This window comes from Chrysochloris asiatica, unplaced genomic scaffold, assembly GCF_000296735.1.
Source record: "Chrysochloris asiatica unplaced genomic scaffold, ChrAsi1.0 scaffold00129, whole genome shotgun sequence".
In the NCBI taxonomy this organism is placed as follows: Eukaryota; Metazoa; Chordata; class Mammalia; order Afrosoricida; family Chrysochloridae; genus Chrysochloris; species Chrysochloris asiatica.
In genome coordinates, this window is record NW_006408647.1 from 9,793,642 (window position 1) to 9,814,028 (window position 20,387).

At 37.5% G+C, this 20,387-nt stretch overlaps 1 protein-coding gene across 2 annotated transcripts in view; it reads right to left on the bottom strand.

Moving 5' to 3' along the window:
• Positions 1-10,093: 10,093 nt before the first annotated feature.
• NPNT (nephronectin) overlaps positions 10,094-20,387 on the bottom strand; it is a 113,626-nt gene continuing 103,332 nt past the window's right edge. The window contains exons 11-12 of one of the 2 annotated variants that reach the window (XM_006869335.1): positions 12,271-12,527; positions 10,094-10,660 (exon numbers count right to left, since the gene is read on the bottom strand). In XM_006869335.1, the coding sequence (XP_006869397.1) occupies positions 10,565-10,660; positions 12,271-12,527 (353 nt within the window). In that variant the 3' untranslated portion in view covers positions 10,094-10,564. The remainder of the gene's footprint in view (positions 10,661-12,270; positions 12,528-20,387) is intronic. The other variant, XM_006869334.1, reaches the window with a different exon arrangement.

The following is a 20,387-nucleotide window of genomic DNA, read 5'->3' on the forward strand; positions in this document are numbered from 1 at the left end:
GAAGACAAGAAAGAAGGAAAAGACCAAAATGGATGTCAGGAGAGACTCTGAAACTTGTTATCCAGTGTAGAAATACTAAAGCAAATGGAAGCAATGAGGAGGTAAAAGAGTTGAACAGAACATTTCAAAGGGTAGCTCATGAAGACAGTCAAATATTATAATGAAATATGTAAAGATCTGGAGTAAAAAAAAAAAGCAAAGGGAAGAACATGTTCACCATTTTTCAAGATGGAGGAACTGAGGAAAAAAATCAAACCTTGGCTTGCAATATTGAAGGATTCTATGGGCAAAATACTGAATGACACAGAAAGCATCAAAATAATATAGAAGGGATACAGTCACTGTACCTAAATGAAATGGTCAATGTTCAACTAATGTCGCTGAACGCAAAGAATACCAGAAAGATGTTTACCTGTGCTTTATTGACTATGCAAAGACTTTGGATTGTGTGGGTCATAAGCCATGGAGAACATTGCAAAGAATGTGTATTCTAGAAGATTTAATTATGCTCATGAGGAGCCTCATAAGCACAATTAAGTGTTCTGGAATACCAACTATTAACAGTGTTATCCATAGTTTATTATGATCCACATAGTTGAATGCTTTTGCATAATTAATAAAACACAAGTAATCTTCCTGGTATTCTCTGCTTTCAATCAATATCCATCTAGCATCAGCAATGATGTCCTTTTCCATGTCCTTTTCTGAATCTGGCTTGAATTTCTGCAACTCCACGGTGAAATGCTACTGCAACCTTTAAAAAAAAATTTTTTTTTAAGCTTTTATTGTGAATTGAGTGATCGTGTACATGGCAGATCATCGGTTTTGCGTTCAACCATTCGTTTCTTGTTTCATTGCAATGATTGCAATGTCCTCCATGCACTATCAGTCAATACTATTTGCTTCTGTTACTTCTTTCCCCCCCTTTTTTTGGATACACACACACAAAAAAAACCCCACAGGAATACATAACCATTTAAACAACCAAAGGGCACATTTTACAAGCCAGTCTTCTGTAACCGGTTTTTGAAGTGTTTTCAGCAAAATTTTACTTGCCTGTTATAAATGATATAGTTCAATGATTTCCATGTTCAGTAGAGTCACCTTTCTTTGGAATATGCACAAATACAGATGTCTCCCAGTCAGTTTGACAAGTAGGTGGTCTAGACTATTGAGTATTGTGGCAGTTTGTTGAAGCATTTAAATTTGCATTCCATCAATTCCTGGAGCCTTGCTTTTCAACAATGTATTCACTGCAGTTTGGACTTTTTCCTTTGATACCATTGGTCTTGGTCATAGGCTATCTCCTGAAATGGTTGAACAATTCTTTTTCGGTACAGTGACATGTATTTTCTCCAGCCTCTTCTGATGCTTCCTGCATGGTTCAATAGAATCATTCAGTATTAAAATCTGAGGCTTGACTTTTTCTTCAGTTCTTTCAGTTTAAGAAATGCTAACCATGTTATTCCATTTTGTTTTTCTAACTCCAGGTCTTTTCACATTTAATTATATTTTACTTTGTCTTCACAAGCTGCCCTTTAAATTTTTCTCTTCAGCTCCTTTACTTCATCATTTTTTCCACTAGCTTTTTAGCTATGTTCAAGAGCAAGTTTCAGTCTCTTGTGGCATCCAATTTTGCCTTTTCTTTCTCTACTTAAACAAACAAACAAAAAAATATTGTGAATTGAATGAAGTTTTATAGAGTTGATCATCAGTTTTAATTAAACAAATCATATACTTTGTTTCAATTCAACGATTGCGATCCACTCCATGGAACATGCTATCCCACTTTCTCCCAGAGGTTCTTATTTCCATTCTACCCTTCTTCCTAAACCTTCTGAACTTTGTCCATACATAAATGCTGCCTTTTAAAAAAAATCTTGAATGGTTGAGCATTCCAGGGTTAGTATACCTCACTAGCATTGTTGTGCCCCCTATATACCTATCTACCTCTTGCTTTCCTGTCTTTTTAATGACCTCTTGCTTTTTCCATGTGTCTTGATGTCTTGATAGTCTTGTTGTCATTCCACAACTTGTCTGGCTGTCAGTCATTAGAGTTCAATGTGTCAAGTCAGTTCTTGAGAAGGTCTCTAAATTCAGGTGGGATATATTCAAGATCATACTTTAACTTAGAGGATATGTTTTAATTTTCGTCAGCTTCAGCCTGAACTTGCATATGAGAAATTGATAATCTGTTCCACAGTCAATCCCTGTCTTTTTTAGCTGATGATGTCGAACTTCTCCCTTGTGTCTTCCCAAAGATATAGTCAATGTGATTCCTGTATATTTCATCCGGCGAGTTCCAAGTGTGTAGTAGCCATTTACACTGTTGAAGAAAAAACGGTATTTGCAATGAAGAAGTCATTGGCTTTGTAAAATTCTATCATGCAATCTCCAACTTCATTTCTATCACCAAAGCCATAATTTCCAACAACTGATCTTTCCTCTTTGTTTCCAACTTTTGCAATTATCAATTCACCTTGATTGCATTGTTGGTCAATTTGAGATTGAAGAAGTTAGTAGAATTCTTCAGTTTCTTAACCATTGGCTCTCATGGTTATTATGTAGATTTGAATGCTAGTTGTATTAACTGGTCTTTCTTGTAGGCCTATAAATACCATATTACAGACAGTACTGGACATCAAGATAGGTATTGAAACGTTCTTTATAACAATGAATGTCACACCATTCTTGCAGAATTCATCATTCTTGGCATAATAAATCATATAATTGTCTGATTTAAGATGACCAATGCCTGTCCATTTCAGCTCTAATGCCTACCTAGGATATCGATCTTTATGCATTCCATTTTATTTTCCATGACTTCCAAATTTCCTAGACTCATACTTCTTACATTCAACGTTCTGATTATTAATGGATGTTTGCAGCTGTTTCTTCTCATTCTGAGTCTTGCCCCATCAGCAAATGAAGGTCCTGAAAACTTCACTCCATCAACATCATTAAGGTCAAATGTACTGAGGAGGCAGCTCTTCCAAAGTGGAATTTTAGTGATTTACAACCTGAAGGGCTCATCTTCTGACACTATATTGTATAATGTTTCTGAGCTATTCATAAGGTTTCCAGAGGTTAATCCCTCAGAAGTGGACCACTATTTCTATTCCTAGTCTGTTCTTAATCTGGAAGTTTCCGTGAAACCTATGTACCATGGGTGACTCTGCTGACTTTTGAAACACCAGTGGCATAGCTTCCAGCATCACAGCCACACAGAAGCCACCATAGTGTGACAAACTGACAAATGTGTGGGGAACAGGAGAAAAACAAAGATGAAGTAGTGAGGAAAGTCAAATATTAAATTAATATGGATCAGACTCCTTTGGAAATGTGTTATAACACTGATTTCTGAGCCCTCTCCCAGTTTCAGATTCTGCAGGCAGATATGGATCCTAAGAATTTACATTTCTAGCATATTCTCAGTGTTGATACTGCTAATTGGTGAATAAATCAGGGCTTTCAACCATGACACTATTGACATTTGGTTCATATAATTCTTTCTTGTGGGGGTATCTCCTGTTTAGTAACATACATGTCACTGTCCATTAGTAACACATGCCCAGTTGTGGCCACCAAAAGTGTTTCCTTTGTATTGTTAAGTGCTGTGGAGTTGATTCTCACTCAGTGGCCCTGTATAAAGTTTGAGGAGGATTTGAACTGCTGACTTTTTAGTTAGCAGTCCAGTGACTTTCCTTCAGCACAACACCAGGAGTTACACGAAATATCCCCAAGGGTCAAAATTACCACGACTTGAGAATCACTGATTTAGATAACTTATCAGAAAGAGATCCTCTGTAAACAGATCCACGAAACCAGTAGAAGTTGTTCTGGAAAATAAAGTTTGCATGCAACAACGGAATGGAATAAAGTCTATCAAACAAGTGAATCTTCTTAGCTGTGAATCTGTTACTTAGAAATTGAATGATCAGATTATGATTGAAGGTTTTTAATGCATTTCTAGCTTTTAACGTGCTAACCATAGAATATCAAATTGAAACTAACCTCACTGTAATTCCAGGCTGCTTTTAGGTTTCTGCATCCTAAAGTCCTCAGGACTTCTTGTAAATTATCCCCAATTAATGAAAGTCTTTTTAAGAAGTAGGCTTTCAGGAGTACAACCTCACTTATATTTATGTCCTCATTTGTGACTTATTTTGAAGGCCCTTCCATTTGCTATGCAAAGCAATATTCTGAGCCAAAGTTTCAATATTCCATGACCAAAAAATATTTTTGAAGGAAAAATTACAGAGGAACTTGTGAATTTTTGTGAATGGAGATCTTGTAACCATGGATTTTTAGACCTTGCAACAGTGAATGTTTAGAGATAAGGGTCCAAATCCTCTTCAGTATACTATAATTAAGGATAAGCATCAACAGCCTCATATGATGAGCAGATTAGAAATGCAGACTCTGAAGTCTCACCTCAGATCTACTGACTCAGAAGCTGTCTAGCAGATTCTGTGGACATTAAAGTCTGGAAAGAACAGAGTCACAGTCCTGAGTCCTTGGGTGGTGCAAATGTCCTCGGCTGAAACCTACAACGTGAAGGTTTATGTCCACTCTGATCTGCCTCAGAATAAGCACAGTTCTACTCTGACACACACTGGCAATTCTTATTTTTTGTGTGGTGGTGGGGGGAGGTGAAAATTTAGAGTAAATTGGTTTTCCATGCAACAATTCATTCTGATTTTGCTTTGTGACATTGATTGCAGTCCCCACAAAGTAAAAGCACTCTTCATACCTCCACTGTTTTCCCACCTCCTTTTTTCAGACTGCAGTGTGAATCTACCAGCTGCTCCATGGAAAGAAAGATGCGGCTTCCTCTTCCACTAAAGGTTTAGTCTTGGAAACCCTATAAAGGGTCGCTGTGAGTAAGGACTGACTTGATGGCAGTGGGTGGGTGATCCTTCTAAGGGGTCATGCCTCCATGGTGTAATTGGTCACCTGTTAGACATATCTGGAGTCCTCGTGTGGTGCTGTAGGATAAGCACTGGATTGCTAACTGCGAGATGAGCAGTTCAAACCCACCAGTCACTCCTCAGAAACCTGATACAGGCAACTCCATGGACCATAACATGGTCTATCATTTGTCTGAAAGTAGAGCCACAGGGATGAGTTCATTCCAGGCTTGAAAGCTAAGGGCCAGTCTCGGGACTTCTACTAATCTCTGTCAGATCAGTAAGCCTAGCCTTTTTAATGATTTTGAGTTTTATTCCACCTTTTTTCCTACTCTATCCAGGGCCTTCCCTTGAAAGCCGGCACCATCTAGTTTCCTGCTCTCAAAGATGCATGGAAACAATTAGTCCAAAGAACTAATGACCATGAGAACCTCAGCCTCCATGACCCTGGCTTAAATTCTTATGGCCCTGAATCCTGGGTGGGTTTGAATTGCCAACCTTTTAGCAGCCAAGTATACAACCAGAGCACCTAGGAACACAGTGCTCTCAAATTCATTAAGTAAATCAATGACTGCACCTTGCTGTTATTCGTATTCAGAGGTGATCTGTGTCTCTCTTTTCTTAGTCTTGTCTTCTGTAACCTCAGCTGAAACTTGTCCACTATGGGTAGTCCTTGTTGTTGAGTGCCATCAAGTCGGTTCTGACTCATAGCGACCCTGTATAGGGTTTCTGAGGCTGTAAATCTTTTGAGAGCAGGTAAGACTCATCTTTCTCCTGCGGGACAGTTGGTCGTTTCAAACTGCTGACCATGAGATTAAGCAGCCTGACTTGTAACCACTACGCTACTAGAGCACCTTATGTGTGGCCTTACTGGTATTCAATATACCACTGGCATAATAGATCCCAGCATCACGGCAACATGAAAGCCACCACAATACAACCAACTCACAGAAGAGTGGCAGATTTCCCCATAGAATTATTCAGTTTTACAATCTGAAGCTTGAATTCCTTCAGTTTGACATATGCTGGATTTTCCAATCATCAGTAATTATCAATGTCTCTTAATTGAATGTTTGATCAATATTAGACAGAAGAAGTTAGACAATCTTACATTTCATCATCACTGACTTTCATAGTTATCTACTTCCCCCCATCAACCTCAAATGGGTTTCCGAAGAGATTTAACTTTCTAATAAACACAATTCAGAAAACCTGAATGTTCTCAAGACTCAGAGATGATTATGAAGGACGATCCTTAAGAAAAAAAGAAAGAAAACATAGTGTTTTCCAGGGCTTCAAAACAATTAATTCCAGTTCAACCCCTTCTGAGAATTTGTATTTCCATCCCAGAAATACTGAATCAAAATCTATAGTTTCACAAGATACCCAGATGATTCTTATGTATAAAAGACTCTGAAATTATAGATGCTGATTCAGTTTATCTGGGATGGAAATGCAAATTCTCAGTTCAAACAGAAACAAATTGAAGAGCCCTGTTGTTGTTGCTTTTTTTTTCTTTTTCTTTACCTTACGCATGAAGCGTGTATTTATCCGTGTATGGGAAACATGGGAAGTTGGGATTTTTCAACACCCTAACTCAACAGGTTCACTGGATCAGGCAGCCAAATGAACACTTGAGGTGCAATGGGAAGATGGCTCATTCTTTTATTCAGCACAACAGTGGTCATTGCAAGGGGAAGCGTCTCTTGTAGTCTCTTGCCCTTCTGCCCTCTTTAGTTCTAGCACTCTTGGCCTCTTCCCTTTATCTCTTTCTTTCTTCTTCCTCTGTTTACTCTGTTCTCCCTTCTATGCCTGTTCTGTTCTCCCTACCCATCACATGGTGAGTCCCTCAAGTATTACTACAGAACAAAGAAAGCATCTTGCCAAATATGACACACAGGTTATATAAGAATGTGACATCATTCTAATATGGCGGCATGCATAGTAATGACTTAGCATTTTTTGGTTTCCATAGGAACCACTAAGTTGCCCCAGATTGGAAGGAAAGGGTCCCTGATAAGCTATAGCCACTCCCTGGCTAACGCCACCTTCTGACCCAACACCCAGAATTGAGACTCACAGTTGCTAAGGGTGCTCTGAGTATTGGAAAGCAGCAATTGGGCATATCCTCTGTAATTCCGCAGGATTAATAAATTTTAATCTTCACAGTTTCATTAATTTCATTTTTTTTGTTGTTAAGTGCTGTGGAGTTAGTTCTGACTCACAGTGACCATGTATATAGAGTCTTGGTGTACCACTGTGGGATGATGCACCTGACTGCTAGGGCAGTTTAAACCATAAGGTTGGTGGTTCAAACTCACCAGCTGCTCCTCAGAAATCCTATATAGGTTCGCTATGAGTCAAAATTGACTCAACCATACTTAACAACAATATAAGGTTTCTGAGCAGCTGATGTGTTTGAACCAGTGACCTGGCTGTTAGAAGTCCAGTGCTTATCTACCAGTGCCACTACTTTAGGTAGCTGCTTTGTCCTTTAGGAAAAGTTGCTGGAGTATAAGTATAATGGCATACATTAACAAAATCAGCCATAGGAAAAGTGCTATTTTTCACCTATAATTCATATTTATTCATGTATTTACTTATAAGCGTATCTTGTCTTTCCATAAGAGAATTTAAGGCAAATATTTATAACATATATAATAAACCATGAAATAACTTGCTAATACAGACATAGGTTGTTAATGATCTTCTGATCTCTCTCTGTGTGAATACCGATGAAAATGTCTCATATTGTATAATCTAGAAAACACAATCATGTAATCTCTAGTCTACTAAGTTGTAAAAGGTATCCTATGATAGATGGCATTTGTGAAAATGTCAACAAACTACCCCAGCCTTCTTCTCCCAATCACAAAAAATAAAACTCAAGTCTCAAAATAAGAAACAGACAAGTTGTATTATTAACTGTTTTTAATTTACAAAGAATTATTTTTATTTGGCTGTTTTGGAAAACCACTAACATTTTTCACTTGAAAAAACATTAAATAATAAACAAGATGTTATACAGTACTTTTGATAACTTCTTCCATCAGCTTAGTGCAATGTATTATTGGCACCTAAAAGTGAAATTTTCAATTACTTTTCCCGTTCTTCATCAACTGTGCAGTTATATGACCAAAAAGGAAATTAATCATTAAAAGATGGATCTAAAGCCAGGCTTTCTGGCTCCTACTCAAAGGCTCAATGATTTAAATTTCCCCTCTAGCCTTATCCTCCCAACCAAGTTAAATTACAAAGACATTCTATTGCATATTGTTCACACACATACACAAACTATGGTTTTGTGGAAATTGAGAAATTTAAATTCATAAGAGAAACTGCATTACACTGATTAGGTGAAGGAAAGTCCTGGGCATAGCATTTTCTTCAGGGTATAACCAAATTTATTTCTCACATACATAGGAGAGAGAACACACCAGAAATAAATAAGTCTCTCAACTGTGTCCTTCGCCAAGATCTCTGAAAATCTGAAACATCATGCTTTGAACAGGTTAAAGGTTTAAACCTTTACTGGGGCAGGATAGGGGGCACCACCACATGAGGACATTATTGAGATATTAAAACATCCATGATATTATCTTTTGGAATAAATAGTCCCCACCCCCACTTTTTTCCCCATTTTTTGTTTTAACATTACTATGCTTGTCATCAAGGAGAGATAGTTTAGTGAGTTCCTCATTTGGTGAGTTCTTCTCCCTTTTATGCCCTCTCTATGATTTATCATTAGGGATCCAATAGGGAAATGTCCAAATTTGACCCGGGTCTAGTCCCACATTACTTTGTTCTTCTGATTTGCACTGAATTACTATTCAATGAATTATTAGGATCAAAGTATTTTCGGGGAGCTTCTGCAATCCATTATGTTGCTTTGAGGTATAAATACCTTTAACCATCTTAAGTAGATAGAATTTTATCCCATTTTTTAAAAGCTTCCTCAAATTCTCTCTTTTAATAAAGGATTCTACGTTACCAACTGCCCCTGCCAGGAAATGCTTCCTCATGCTCCAGACTAACCCTGTTTCCTCTTGTTCTATTCTTAGTGAACACGGAGAACAGCTGGTCACCATCCTCTCTGTACCAACCCTTCATATACTTGAAAACCATCAAGGATTTGCCCCACAGTCTTCTCTTCTCCAGGCTGAATAATCCCAGTTCCTTTAATTTTTCATCATAGATCTTTTTTTCCAACCCTTTAATCATCTTTGTGATTCCTGGCAAAACAGCAGAAAATATTTTTGATTACTTGGGCAGAAATTAGGGAACATTTTTCTTTAAGCTTCAGGAGTAAGATGTCTTTTCAAAGTTATGGTGTTGTTGTTGTTGTTTTTCAATAAAGGTGAAATAATCATGGAGGAAATACACTTGAAGGTCCATGGATCTAAGTTAGCACTTCAATCTTGTCCTGCTTTGGTAATGTGTGTGAATCTCACGCTAACATCCCATGACTCCAAGCACAGGACTTTGTCTTATTCCAACCTGATATGATAGCATAAAAGTGATGGACTAGACTTGCCTAAATTTATACTGATAAAAGTTAGCATGAAAAACTGTTCTGATGGAGTTTCTCCCATGCTTTCCCACACCCAGCTTCCATAAACAAACAAAATAACTTTTGTGAAATAACCAGTTTTTACAAAGCTTCTTACATATTACCAGAGAGCACCATGTTATTATGGTAAAACTGTTGGTTTGAAATTGTAATCTAAAACTGGGAGGGTTATATGTGCTCATTATGGGGTTTCTTGTCTACCTGAATGTTTAACTATCCTTTGTAAAGATCAAACTCAAGACCATTTAAAAGCAAAAAAAAAAAAAAAAAGGCATCACTCCACTACAGCAACCTGATACTTCTCCATTTTTCACTTGCTGCCAATGTAAGGTCATGAAACTGGATGACATTTCATCAGATTTTTTTTTTTTTTTTAACTCAAGAGATCACAAGCTGCCTTTTACCTTGCAACTAGAGTCTGTAAATATTAGGAACACGTAAATACTTAATACCAATAGCACATTTACACAAAACACACTACTGCTAACAAGGAACTCTGTGCTCACTCTACATAATTATCTTTAAAATAAAAATACAGGTAACAACAAGGTAAGAATAAATGCATCTTGGTATGTGTTACACACCCTTCTTTTAGAAAGTAAATGGCAGTAAAAGTCAGAGTTCATGTCCAAGCCAGAACTAACTTAAATGAAGAGGATAAACCAATTTCACAAGCACACTGTATATTATATCTTAACGAGAGTCAATACTACTCATGGTACAACACTGAACAGATAACAAGATGGCCATTTGCACAGATTCCTCTTGAAAACTTCTCCCATAATTTGCCATAAGGAACACCTCATAGCCAGAATGAAGGGTGGTGTGGGTCACAGAAAAGCGACACAGGATGATAGGTCACACCCAACAGTGGCTGGGACGTGTGTACAGATAGATGCCCCTTATATTTCAGGGAGGGTCTCACTGTTCATTAGGATTGCACAAAAACAGGTCAGTAAGATGTGGGTCACCAATAAGACTTTCTCCTGACCTTCTCCTAGGCCTGGTAAGGGGGAGGAGAGGAGGTGAGAATTGGGAAAAGAAGAGACAACAACATGAGAATTCATTGCTAGTTCTGGACTTGCTAGGGTTCTTCAGAGCAGTGGCCTTTTTTCAAGCTCACATCATCCAATCCAATCTCCCCAGTGTGACCACGTCTTTTTTCACCTTTGAAGATGACCTAGGGAAAGAACGCACATACCAGTCAAGCCTCCTCTGTCCCTTTCCAAGGTCCACTCATTTAGCAAAGCACTGGACAGCTAACCCCAAGGTCAGCAGTTCAAATCTACTAGCCAATCCTTGGAAATTCTATACATGGTCACTATGAGTCGGAATCTACTCGATAGTAGTTAACAACAACAACTTTAACAGCTAAAGATTAAATTTCTTTAACAGATGTGAAGGCTCAAACACAGCCACCAGTGTTATCTGAAAGAGCAGAGTTTGCTTTTTGGTAGAAACTTCAATCGCCAGTAAGCTACATGTAGATCATCCCATGTTACTAAGAGCCAGTTACCCTTTAAAACCCCACACTTAACTACAGACTGCATCAACGTAAGAATGCTTATGAAGTGGTAACTTTTGTCAAAGTTTACCAAGGTTAGAAATCAGAAGCGTGTGATGGAATATAAAGGTGCAGAAATTAAGAGGCAAAGATCTGGAAGATCATAATTATGCAGCCTATCTTAGATGCTTCTTAGTTCCCCCTGTGGACCGTATGATAGCTTTGTTGCCTAAAATTGGAAAAAAAATCAAATACCATGATCCACTCACAATGTTATATTTATCTATGTAAAGATTAAAAACATTCACTATTCTTGTATTTTATCATCTATAGAACATTCCTGGTCCTTTAAAAACAGCAGAACCCTTCATTGCTATGACTTGAAACAATATATTATCTTGCTTCATTTCTCCAAGCAACAGAAATACTAAGAAAAAAATTTGGGGAAAAAAACATCAAAGAGTAAAGCAAAATCCCAATACTACAATTACAGATTATATGAATAAAGTCTATCTTTTTTTGAAAATATTTTCAACAAACTATACTTCTAGGCATAGATGCAGAATCTTCTAATGGCAAAAGTTATATCAATATCAACATAAAGAAGACCCTTTCTCCAAACACAGCCCTCGTCTTGGTGGGGTATTATAGACCATTTCTCTTGCTACTTGATTACTTAGAATGAAATTTATATATTCAATCAAAGCCATTCCCACACCCTGTCCTGTACAGAAGTGTACTTTCTAAGGGTATTGTTCTGAGTTCCCACCCAAGGCTGCTTAACTATGATCTCTGAGGCAGAGGAAAAGAAATTTGAACTTTAAAGAAACAATTCAAAAAAGAAAAATGAAACACTTCCAGGGTAATTGATGGCAGTAAAAGTTCGAAATATAAAGAACTGAAGGAGAAGGAAAAGCAAGTTCAGTAAAGCACATCACCCCCACTCTTTGACATTTTTGTTGATATATTTTAAAAAAAGTATTCTATTGCTAACTTTTTTTTTCTCCCATTTTAAAAAAGGAGGTATTTCCACGGTGGGGGTGGTGGTAGTTATCGATTGTAACAAAGAATAATGAAGAAGCAAAAAGGAATTACAGAATGCTGCAATGAATGAAGGCATCATACCCAGAATAAAAAAACAAAAACAAAAAAAAAAAACAACAAAACAAGAAACTTTTGCCTGAATCTGAATTAATGGAGAGACAAAGATTCTCGAAATCCAGACCCCAGAGTTCTCCTATGAAAGGAAAACAACCAGGCTCTGCCTCCTTTGTGGTTCTACTTACGCTCTTGACGTCAGCCCCTCGCAAGGTGATCTGGGTCTGCCTCCAGCCATGGCCACCATTTCTTCCCCACAGGGCTGCTCCATGGGCACCGTGTTTTCTCACAAACACCTGGAGTGTGCCAGAGTGCAGCCCAGTCACCTTGTGCCTGAATGACAGACACAGGTCCCCTGAATTCATGAGGTGGCCGAGAGGTAGTACCAAGCGAGCAGCTTTTCCCCCTGGGCCTTTGGCTGCTGAGATTGTCAGATATTGTCCACCTGGAATGGGAAAAGCAGGGCTTTGTGTGTCATCCCTTTCTAACATAAACAACACGGACAGGAGTTGTACTTTTTGTGTTAAGAACTTGTATACTTGACAGCCATTTTCGGAAAAAACACACCAAAAAAAACTCAGACTGTTAAAGGTGTAAAATATGCCTCATTTCTATATATGTCTAAAATGCTATGGTTTAATGTTCACAGAAAAGACTCTTATTTTGCTTTTATGCCAATGACACACAGTCACTAGTAACCCCCAAAGTAAAGACTATTTCTAATGTAATATCATATCCATCGGTATATACAAATCTGTGCACATTCATCACCTTCTGAGCCTCACCAATTTATGGGTTGTCCAAAACCCTAGGCCAAGCTATCTGGGTAGAGTAGTATAATTGATCCAAGGTTGCCAGGAAGAATTTTTTTTTTTTCTTAAATCTTGCAGGACCCTTAAGAAAAGGGTCATTTTCCTATGCTTCTTACACTGGTAGACACATGACCTTTGAGTATGCAGAGGTGTTCTGGGCTTAGCTGAAAATTCCTCCACATCTTCCTGATGATACAACTTCATTTTGAAGTAGTTTAGAACATCTCTCTAGTAAAACAGACCCATAACCTTTCATATTATAGAGATCTATCTGTTCTATTAATACAGACAGGAACACAAAATTGCAATAAAAGGTTTCATTTTGGGTAAGCCATCCTGATGATGGCCTCAGATCTCTAGGGCTCTAAAGTGTGTTTCCTTTTATTGTTAGAGAAATTGGAATAATGATGCTGATAACGAAGTGTAGGCAGCAGCAAAGTCGAGGACACTGCTTCTCAAGAGAGAGAAAGTTGCACATAATATTTAGAAATTCAACCCAAGGACAAATGAGAGTTAAATCATTCCTCTAGGTTGGTTACCAGTAGCCAACATTGTTCCAACATTGATTTGTCTACAGGAAAAATGTGACTGAAAAGCTGAACATGTGTATCTATGTTGGTAGGACCCTACTTCTGTTTCAGTTAAAAGGCAAATTATCATGTCTTCCCATGCTTAATTTGTATACTTAATTTCATATTATAATATTTTGACTTCTGGTGTCATGCTGTAGAATCAGCAGTACAAACTCACCAGCTGCTTCTCGGAAACTTTATACACGGTTGCTATGAACCAACTTGATGGCACTTAACCACACTATAACATTTTGGATGCCTTCTTAGTTTTAAGCATTTCCCCCTCTATCATGTCCCTAGTGATCTCATATAGCATCAACCAGTAACGTGTGTGTCTGTGCTAATGATCTACATGGAACATCTCATTTAACTCTTTCAGATGACTGGCTGGCACCTTTACAATTTTCAGTGGCCTCTGAAGTCAACACTATTGCTACAACTGTTCTGCTTTGGAAATTTAAGTCACCTAAGGTGTCACCCAGACAGTGAGTAGCAGAATCACAGTCTGAGTTTCAAGCTGCTTGACTTCTACTCACCATGTGCTATGTCACTTTATGACTTTCTCTTCTTCAGGAGACTTTGAACTCTTTGGAGTCAGAACCAACTTTTCCTCAAAGTTCCTTTACTATACTGACTGGCAAATGGTAGGTGTTTAAAGCTATTCTGAATCAATGAATAATGTTCTAAGAGTACAACAAGAACTGCAGACAAATAGATCCTTGATTCATGTACTTAAACAAAAACACCAAACACCAACACACACACACAATTACCTACCTTTGCTCCCTACCACCCAAATTAGTCAAACCAGTATTTAGGGCCTAAACATTTACATGAACTTTAAATGTTTCCCCATATACATCAGCTTTTAAATCGTCTCATAGATTTTAGTTTAGACTTAAGATGTAAGGCTATACGGTTAACCTGCAAACTTTTTTTAAAAACAAGGATTATCTTAAGTCCCGGTGGAATCTACTCTGTTATCATTCTGCCAGACAGTACCTGCTAACAAGACAAGCTAGCAAACCAAGGCATCCTAATAAAAATTTCAAACAATCCTTTTGCACATGTATTTAAAACTCCAAGATTAAACATGATGAATTGGGATACAAGTATTTTCCCCTGTAGAGCTTCTCTGTGAGAGCACTGTGTGTGTATGTGCTTTATCCATGAGGAATTCTTTCCCAATGCAAGAAAAAGAACAGAAGAACAGATCCAGAACTCCTAAAGAAGGTGCCTATCAAAAATTACTTCTGATTCAAAAATACTCGTTTAAAAAATTTAATGATTTTAAATGCTTTCACTGTCTCCATTTATAGCATTACAGCGTCTAGAAAAAAAATTTTCTTTTATTGTAAATAATATAATCAAAAATCAAATCCACTGCCATTGAGTCAAGTCTGACTCACAGCACCCCTACAGGACAGAGCAGAACTGCTCCATAGGGTTTCCAACGCTAAAACTTTTATTAAAGCCGATTGCCACAACTTCCTGTGGAGTGACTAGTGGGTTTGAACCGCTGAATTTTCAGTTAGCAGTTGAGTGCTTAACCACTGCATCACCAACAGATGTTGTCAATTTTGATTCAAAATGTAAGTAATAAAAATTGTAATTTACTTCTTTTTTATTTTGTATTGGTTTATGACTTTTTCAAGTTTTAAAGAAAATAGCATAATGTCTATTACTTCAATATATTAGCTTTGTATCCAAAGGTTGGATGCGGAATGTTCAGCTACAAAACCAGCACAAGTGGAACTAAGATCATTGTTATTTGCTGGTATTTATGCCTGCAAATCAACTCATATTTTATAAACAAGAATATATTCCCATTGCAAAGAATTAAATAAAATAATAATGCATAAATAATATTTAAATAAAACATGATCTCAAACTCCAAAAAAGTTACTTTTAAATTTTTGATTTTTGAACTTTTTACTATGTAAATACAGGTACACAGATGCACATGAATATATACTTTTTTTTTATAAAAGGGATAATATTATATTTTCAATAATATGTTCATTATATATACTATAGCCATTTTTTCTAAGGTGTGGCGCTGTAGGATCAGCACTGCATTGTGAAACAACATACATCCTTGGAACCACATCCTTGGAAACCCTATACAGGGTAGCTATGAGTCAGAATCAACTTGTAGGAACTTAACATAAAAAAACACAGACATGCTTTGCATAATTGCAAGTATGCCATGAATAATTTAGTCTATCTCCTATTGAAAAACATTTATCCTCAAGTTTTTACCATCAATAAGAAAAATAACATAAACAAAAATATGAGGAAATACCTTTAAAATACACATTGTTGTTGTTAAATGCTATCCAGTCGGTTCTGACTCATAGGGTCCCTACGTACTACAGGACTAAACGTTGCATGATCCTGCACTGTTCTCACAATTGTTAGGTTTTTGAGCCCATTGCTACTGCTATTTTGTCAATGCATTTCTTTTGGGGTCTTTTACTTTTTCACTAACCCTCCACTTTACCAAGCAGAGTGCTGTAGGATAAGCACTAGACTGCTACCCACAAGGTTGGTGGTTTAAACCCACCTCTCACTCCTTAAAAACTCTACATAGGGTCGCTATGACGTCCCATGCTGTAAGTACCAACTCGATGGCATTTAACAACAACAACAATATCCTTATCCTTCAAGAGGGATAAGCCCATAGTTTGAGAGATGAAGTATTGCCTTCCTGCATTCTAAGAAGCATTCTGGCTTCATTTCTTCCAACACAGATTTGTTTGCTCTTCTGGCAGTCCATGGTACTTTTAATATTCTCTCCAACACCATAATTCAAATGCATCAATTCTTCTATGGGTCTTCCTTATTCAGTGTCCAACTTTCATATGCATAAGGCTATTCAAAATACCATGGCTTGGGTCAGACGCAACTTAGTTCTCAAACTGACAACTTTTCTCTTGAACACTTTTAAGACGTCTTGTGCAATAGATTTGCCTAATGCAATAACATCATCTGATTTCTTTATTTTACTTCCATAAGTATTGTGGGTTTTAAAAAGTTTGCAGAAAAGCTCCATTACTTTTTTCATACCATTTTGCCATCAACTTTTTGAAACCCCTTTATGCATGAAAAATGGTTAACTTTTCACAGTAAAATAAATAAAATTAAAAATTAAAATCAAATGCCTTTTTCACCTATCAGCTTAGCAAAAAAAAAAAAAAAAAATTTACGTTTGATAATATCTGAATTTGGGCTATTTCTCAAATATCTTTGGTTGGAGTGTAAACTGCTACAATTCTTATGCAGCTGCGCTCTAGAAGAAGTGCTGGACTGCTTGCTAACCACTCCTTAGAAACCCTATACTGGGTCACTATGAGTTGGAATGGACTCCATTTAACAACATATAGCAGCATTGCACAAGAACAATAATCAAAATGCAAAATGCAAATTTCCTTCGGCCCACTAATTTCACATCCAGAGATCTGTCCATTAGGTATATTAAAAAAATATACAAAATGATATATGTACATGGCTATTCGTTGCAGCATAGTCTACAATACCAAAGCTTGGAAACAAATGTTCACATTGGAGGGCTGATTTGGACACATGTGGCACATCTAATAATATGTAATGGAGTAACGGTTACTCAGGATTAAGAATGAGAGTGTTTTATCTGTACTGATAAAGGACAATATTCAACAACAATTAGCTAAACGATTTTTAGTGTTAAGTTTGGGCCAGGCACTATTTTAAGTGATTTATGCATGTGAAGCAAATACTATTGATTATCTACATTTAAGTAACTTGCCCAAGACCAAGGATAGTTAAGTGCCAGAGTCGGGTTGGCAGGTTTCTTCCCAGGCAGTTTAGTTTCAAAGTCCACATTCTTAATGTTAACTCTTAAGATAATATTGCTAAATGACAAAAGCAAGGTACAGAAGAGGACACCACCAATCTGTGAGGAATAAAAGATGTTAGCACAGTGTGGAAAAGAAAATCAAGAAACTGGCTGCATCTGGGGGCATGAAAGGGGCCAGAAATGGGCATGAGCTTTTTTTTTTTTTTAAAATATTAATTCATATTTCCTTTTATATGTATTCAAAATAATGTTCTTAGTACTGCAGTAGACCTGCTTGCATATACAAATTGGTATACTTGCTTTATATTTAAGTAAACTCTTTGTTGCTATCAGTAGATCACAGTGCTGAGTTAGTTACCTTTAACATTGGAAAGTACCCCAGGGTTAGCTTTGACATCTATGGGGAAAGGGGTGTGTCCTGGGAACCACAGCCACATATTGCCGGCAAGACACCACACTTGTCAGCAACACAATTTTCGATTCCTAAGATGAAAGTATTAATTTTTTTATCACCCAATTAAGTCAAGATTGATTATGCTTAACAAAACCCAAATGAGCCTCAGGAAGGGCAGTTAGCAAATGCAGTCATTTTGCAGCTGTTTCTTAAGGTTTTTAGTTTATTTAATTGAGGGTGTTTTTAGAGGTATCAGCATAAACAATACTTGTAAATCTGGATCCTAGAAAAGAGGGGCTCTATTAAAATCAGTCATATCTGTAGAAATCCAAACAGATGTTCCTTTACAAATACTGTAATTTAGATAGAAACAAGTAAACAATTAGCTTGGTAATTAGGATAATACACAGGAACAATTTTTTAAATTGCTGTATTCTTCACTGACTTTAGCACGTGATACACACACACACACCTGAACCTCATAAAGTAAAAATAAGCAGGAAAGTGTAAGCTTTATTCAGATTGCTCCATCAGATTGTGGCTGGAATCTCCCATCATATTCTAAATCATTCCATCCTGACATGATTTTGCCATGCATGCCTAGCCCTTCTTAAACCTCTCTGTTATCTTTCAGACTTCCCGTCCATTTTTCCAACTTAGAACCTGCTCACTGCTCCTTCAGGTTTTCTGTGGAATTTCATTCTGAATCAGAGGCTCTCAGAGCTCAGATCTTCTAATCCAACTCTCATCCAATGTTCAAAGTCCTTTAAAAGTATCTTCCTGAGTATCACCCAGTCATGGATCAAATATCTCCATCCACAGAAAGCTCATGCTTATATGCCAGCTTGGTCTGTTTTTAGATAGTGCTGACTAGATCTTTCTGAAAGTGAGCCAAAACGGACTTCCTTGTCGCTTCATCCTACTTCTCTTCCCATGCGGTCACAAGAGGACAACTCTAACTGATGATCAAAGGACAGCCTTTCAAGCCTTTAAAAAGTAGCTCTGTTGCCCTGTTTCTTCCCCAGGCTATTCTTCATCTGCTTTTCATATAGGCCTTAAGATACCTTTCCATCCAGATTACTCTTCTGAGTAACTACAATTATCGCTACTCTTCTCAGAAGTAAGAAAGAACCCTCAAAAGTGGTTTAACCAACCTGAAGGAAACTGGGATCATCCAGTCCTCATTCACAGAAATATGAAAAGTAGAAATATAAAAAGGTATCATATTTCTATGACAATAACCTTTTGGCAGTGGTGTCACAGGATCTTACTCAAACTGATTTCATTATCCACTAAAAGTCTGAAGTCATTCATACTGAATGCTAAGCCACACCTTCCCCTCTCATAGACCATGAGCAATACACCTGTACTCAGTTCCATTCGAATTCCCCCTCTAAAATGTGGCTCATGGGCATACACAGTTGTGTCTGCATACAAGTCACTCTACCTTCTGGCTCTGAATTATCCACAGTATAGTATATGTAACCTCAATGTCTTCATCTACGTTGTTGGTAAGAACTGGTGACCACCTTGGAAAAGCATCTCCAAAGACCACGTCCAATCATCAGAAGTTATCCAATCACCCAGGAACCACTACTAATGCCTCTCAATTTATGTAGTACTATCACAGACTAAAGGAGCTCTGGTAGCATAGCGGTTACGAATTGGGCTGTGAACCACATGGTCAGCAGTTTGAAACGACCAGCTGTTCCACAGGAGAAAGATGAGGCTTTCTGCTCCCGTAAAGATTTACAGCCTCGGAAACCCTGTACAGGGTCGCTATGAGTCAGAACCGACTCCACGGCACATCACAACAACAACATCACAGACTAATTTTTGTAACAAACCTCTTTTGTTCAGCATTTAAACTGCCAACCCTCTTGCCTCCCTGCAACCCCCTCATCAGAGGGCAAGGGGGATTTGGGTCACCACAAATTTAAATATGATCAAATTTGATGAATAATAAAAAATGTTAAAAAGTACTACACTGGTTCTAAAAGTTAAGTGTTCAAAGTTTTAAAATCAAGTATTTTACACAGACTACAGAGAGTGCTACAAAGAAGTATAATTTCAGCATGAATTTCTCTCCTTAATGTACCTTATTTGAAAGAGCTATTCATTATGACCATAAATATTATTCGTCTTTCCTCATATGTGACTGCCAAAGATCCTTCCATCTATAGTAAACTTGTTTGGGTCAGTGGTCCATCAAATCCTTTGGCTTGTAATCTGCTAATCAGGACATATATTCTACCACATGAAGCTAAAGACAAATTGTAGGTAGGGTAAAACCTACTTCTCATGGGCACATAGAGAGGCCTGGACACGAGTCAGAAGACTTGGATTTAACACAGAATTCCACTATTCCCTACCTCTGTGGTCTCAGGAAATTTGTATAACCCTAAGAAATACCTGTTGCATAGAGTGGGTGAAATTATTAAATAAAATTAAAATGATGAATAAGCCAGAATTATACTAAGTATTAAGGAACTCTGGTAGTGTAGTGTTTACATGTCAGGCTGCTGTCCTCAAGGTCAGCAGTTCAAAACTACCAGCCATATCGTGGGAGAAAGATGAGGCTTTCTGCTCCCTTAAAGATTTACAGCCTCAGAAACCCTATGCAGGGTTGCTATGAGTTGGAATTGATTCCATGGCACACCACTACCACCACCATAGTACATATTGGCGT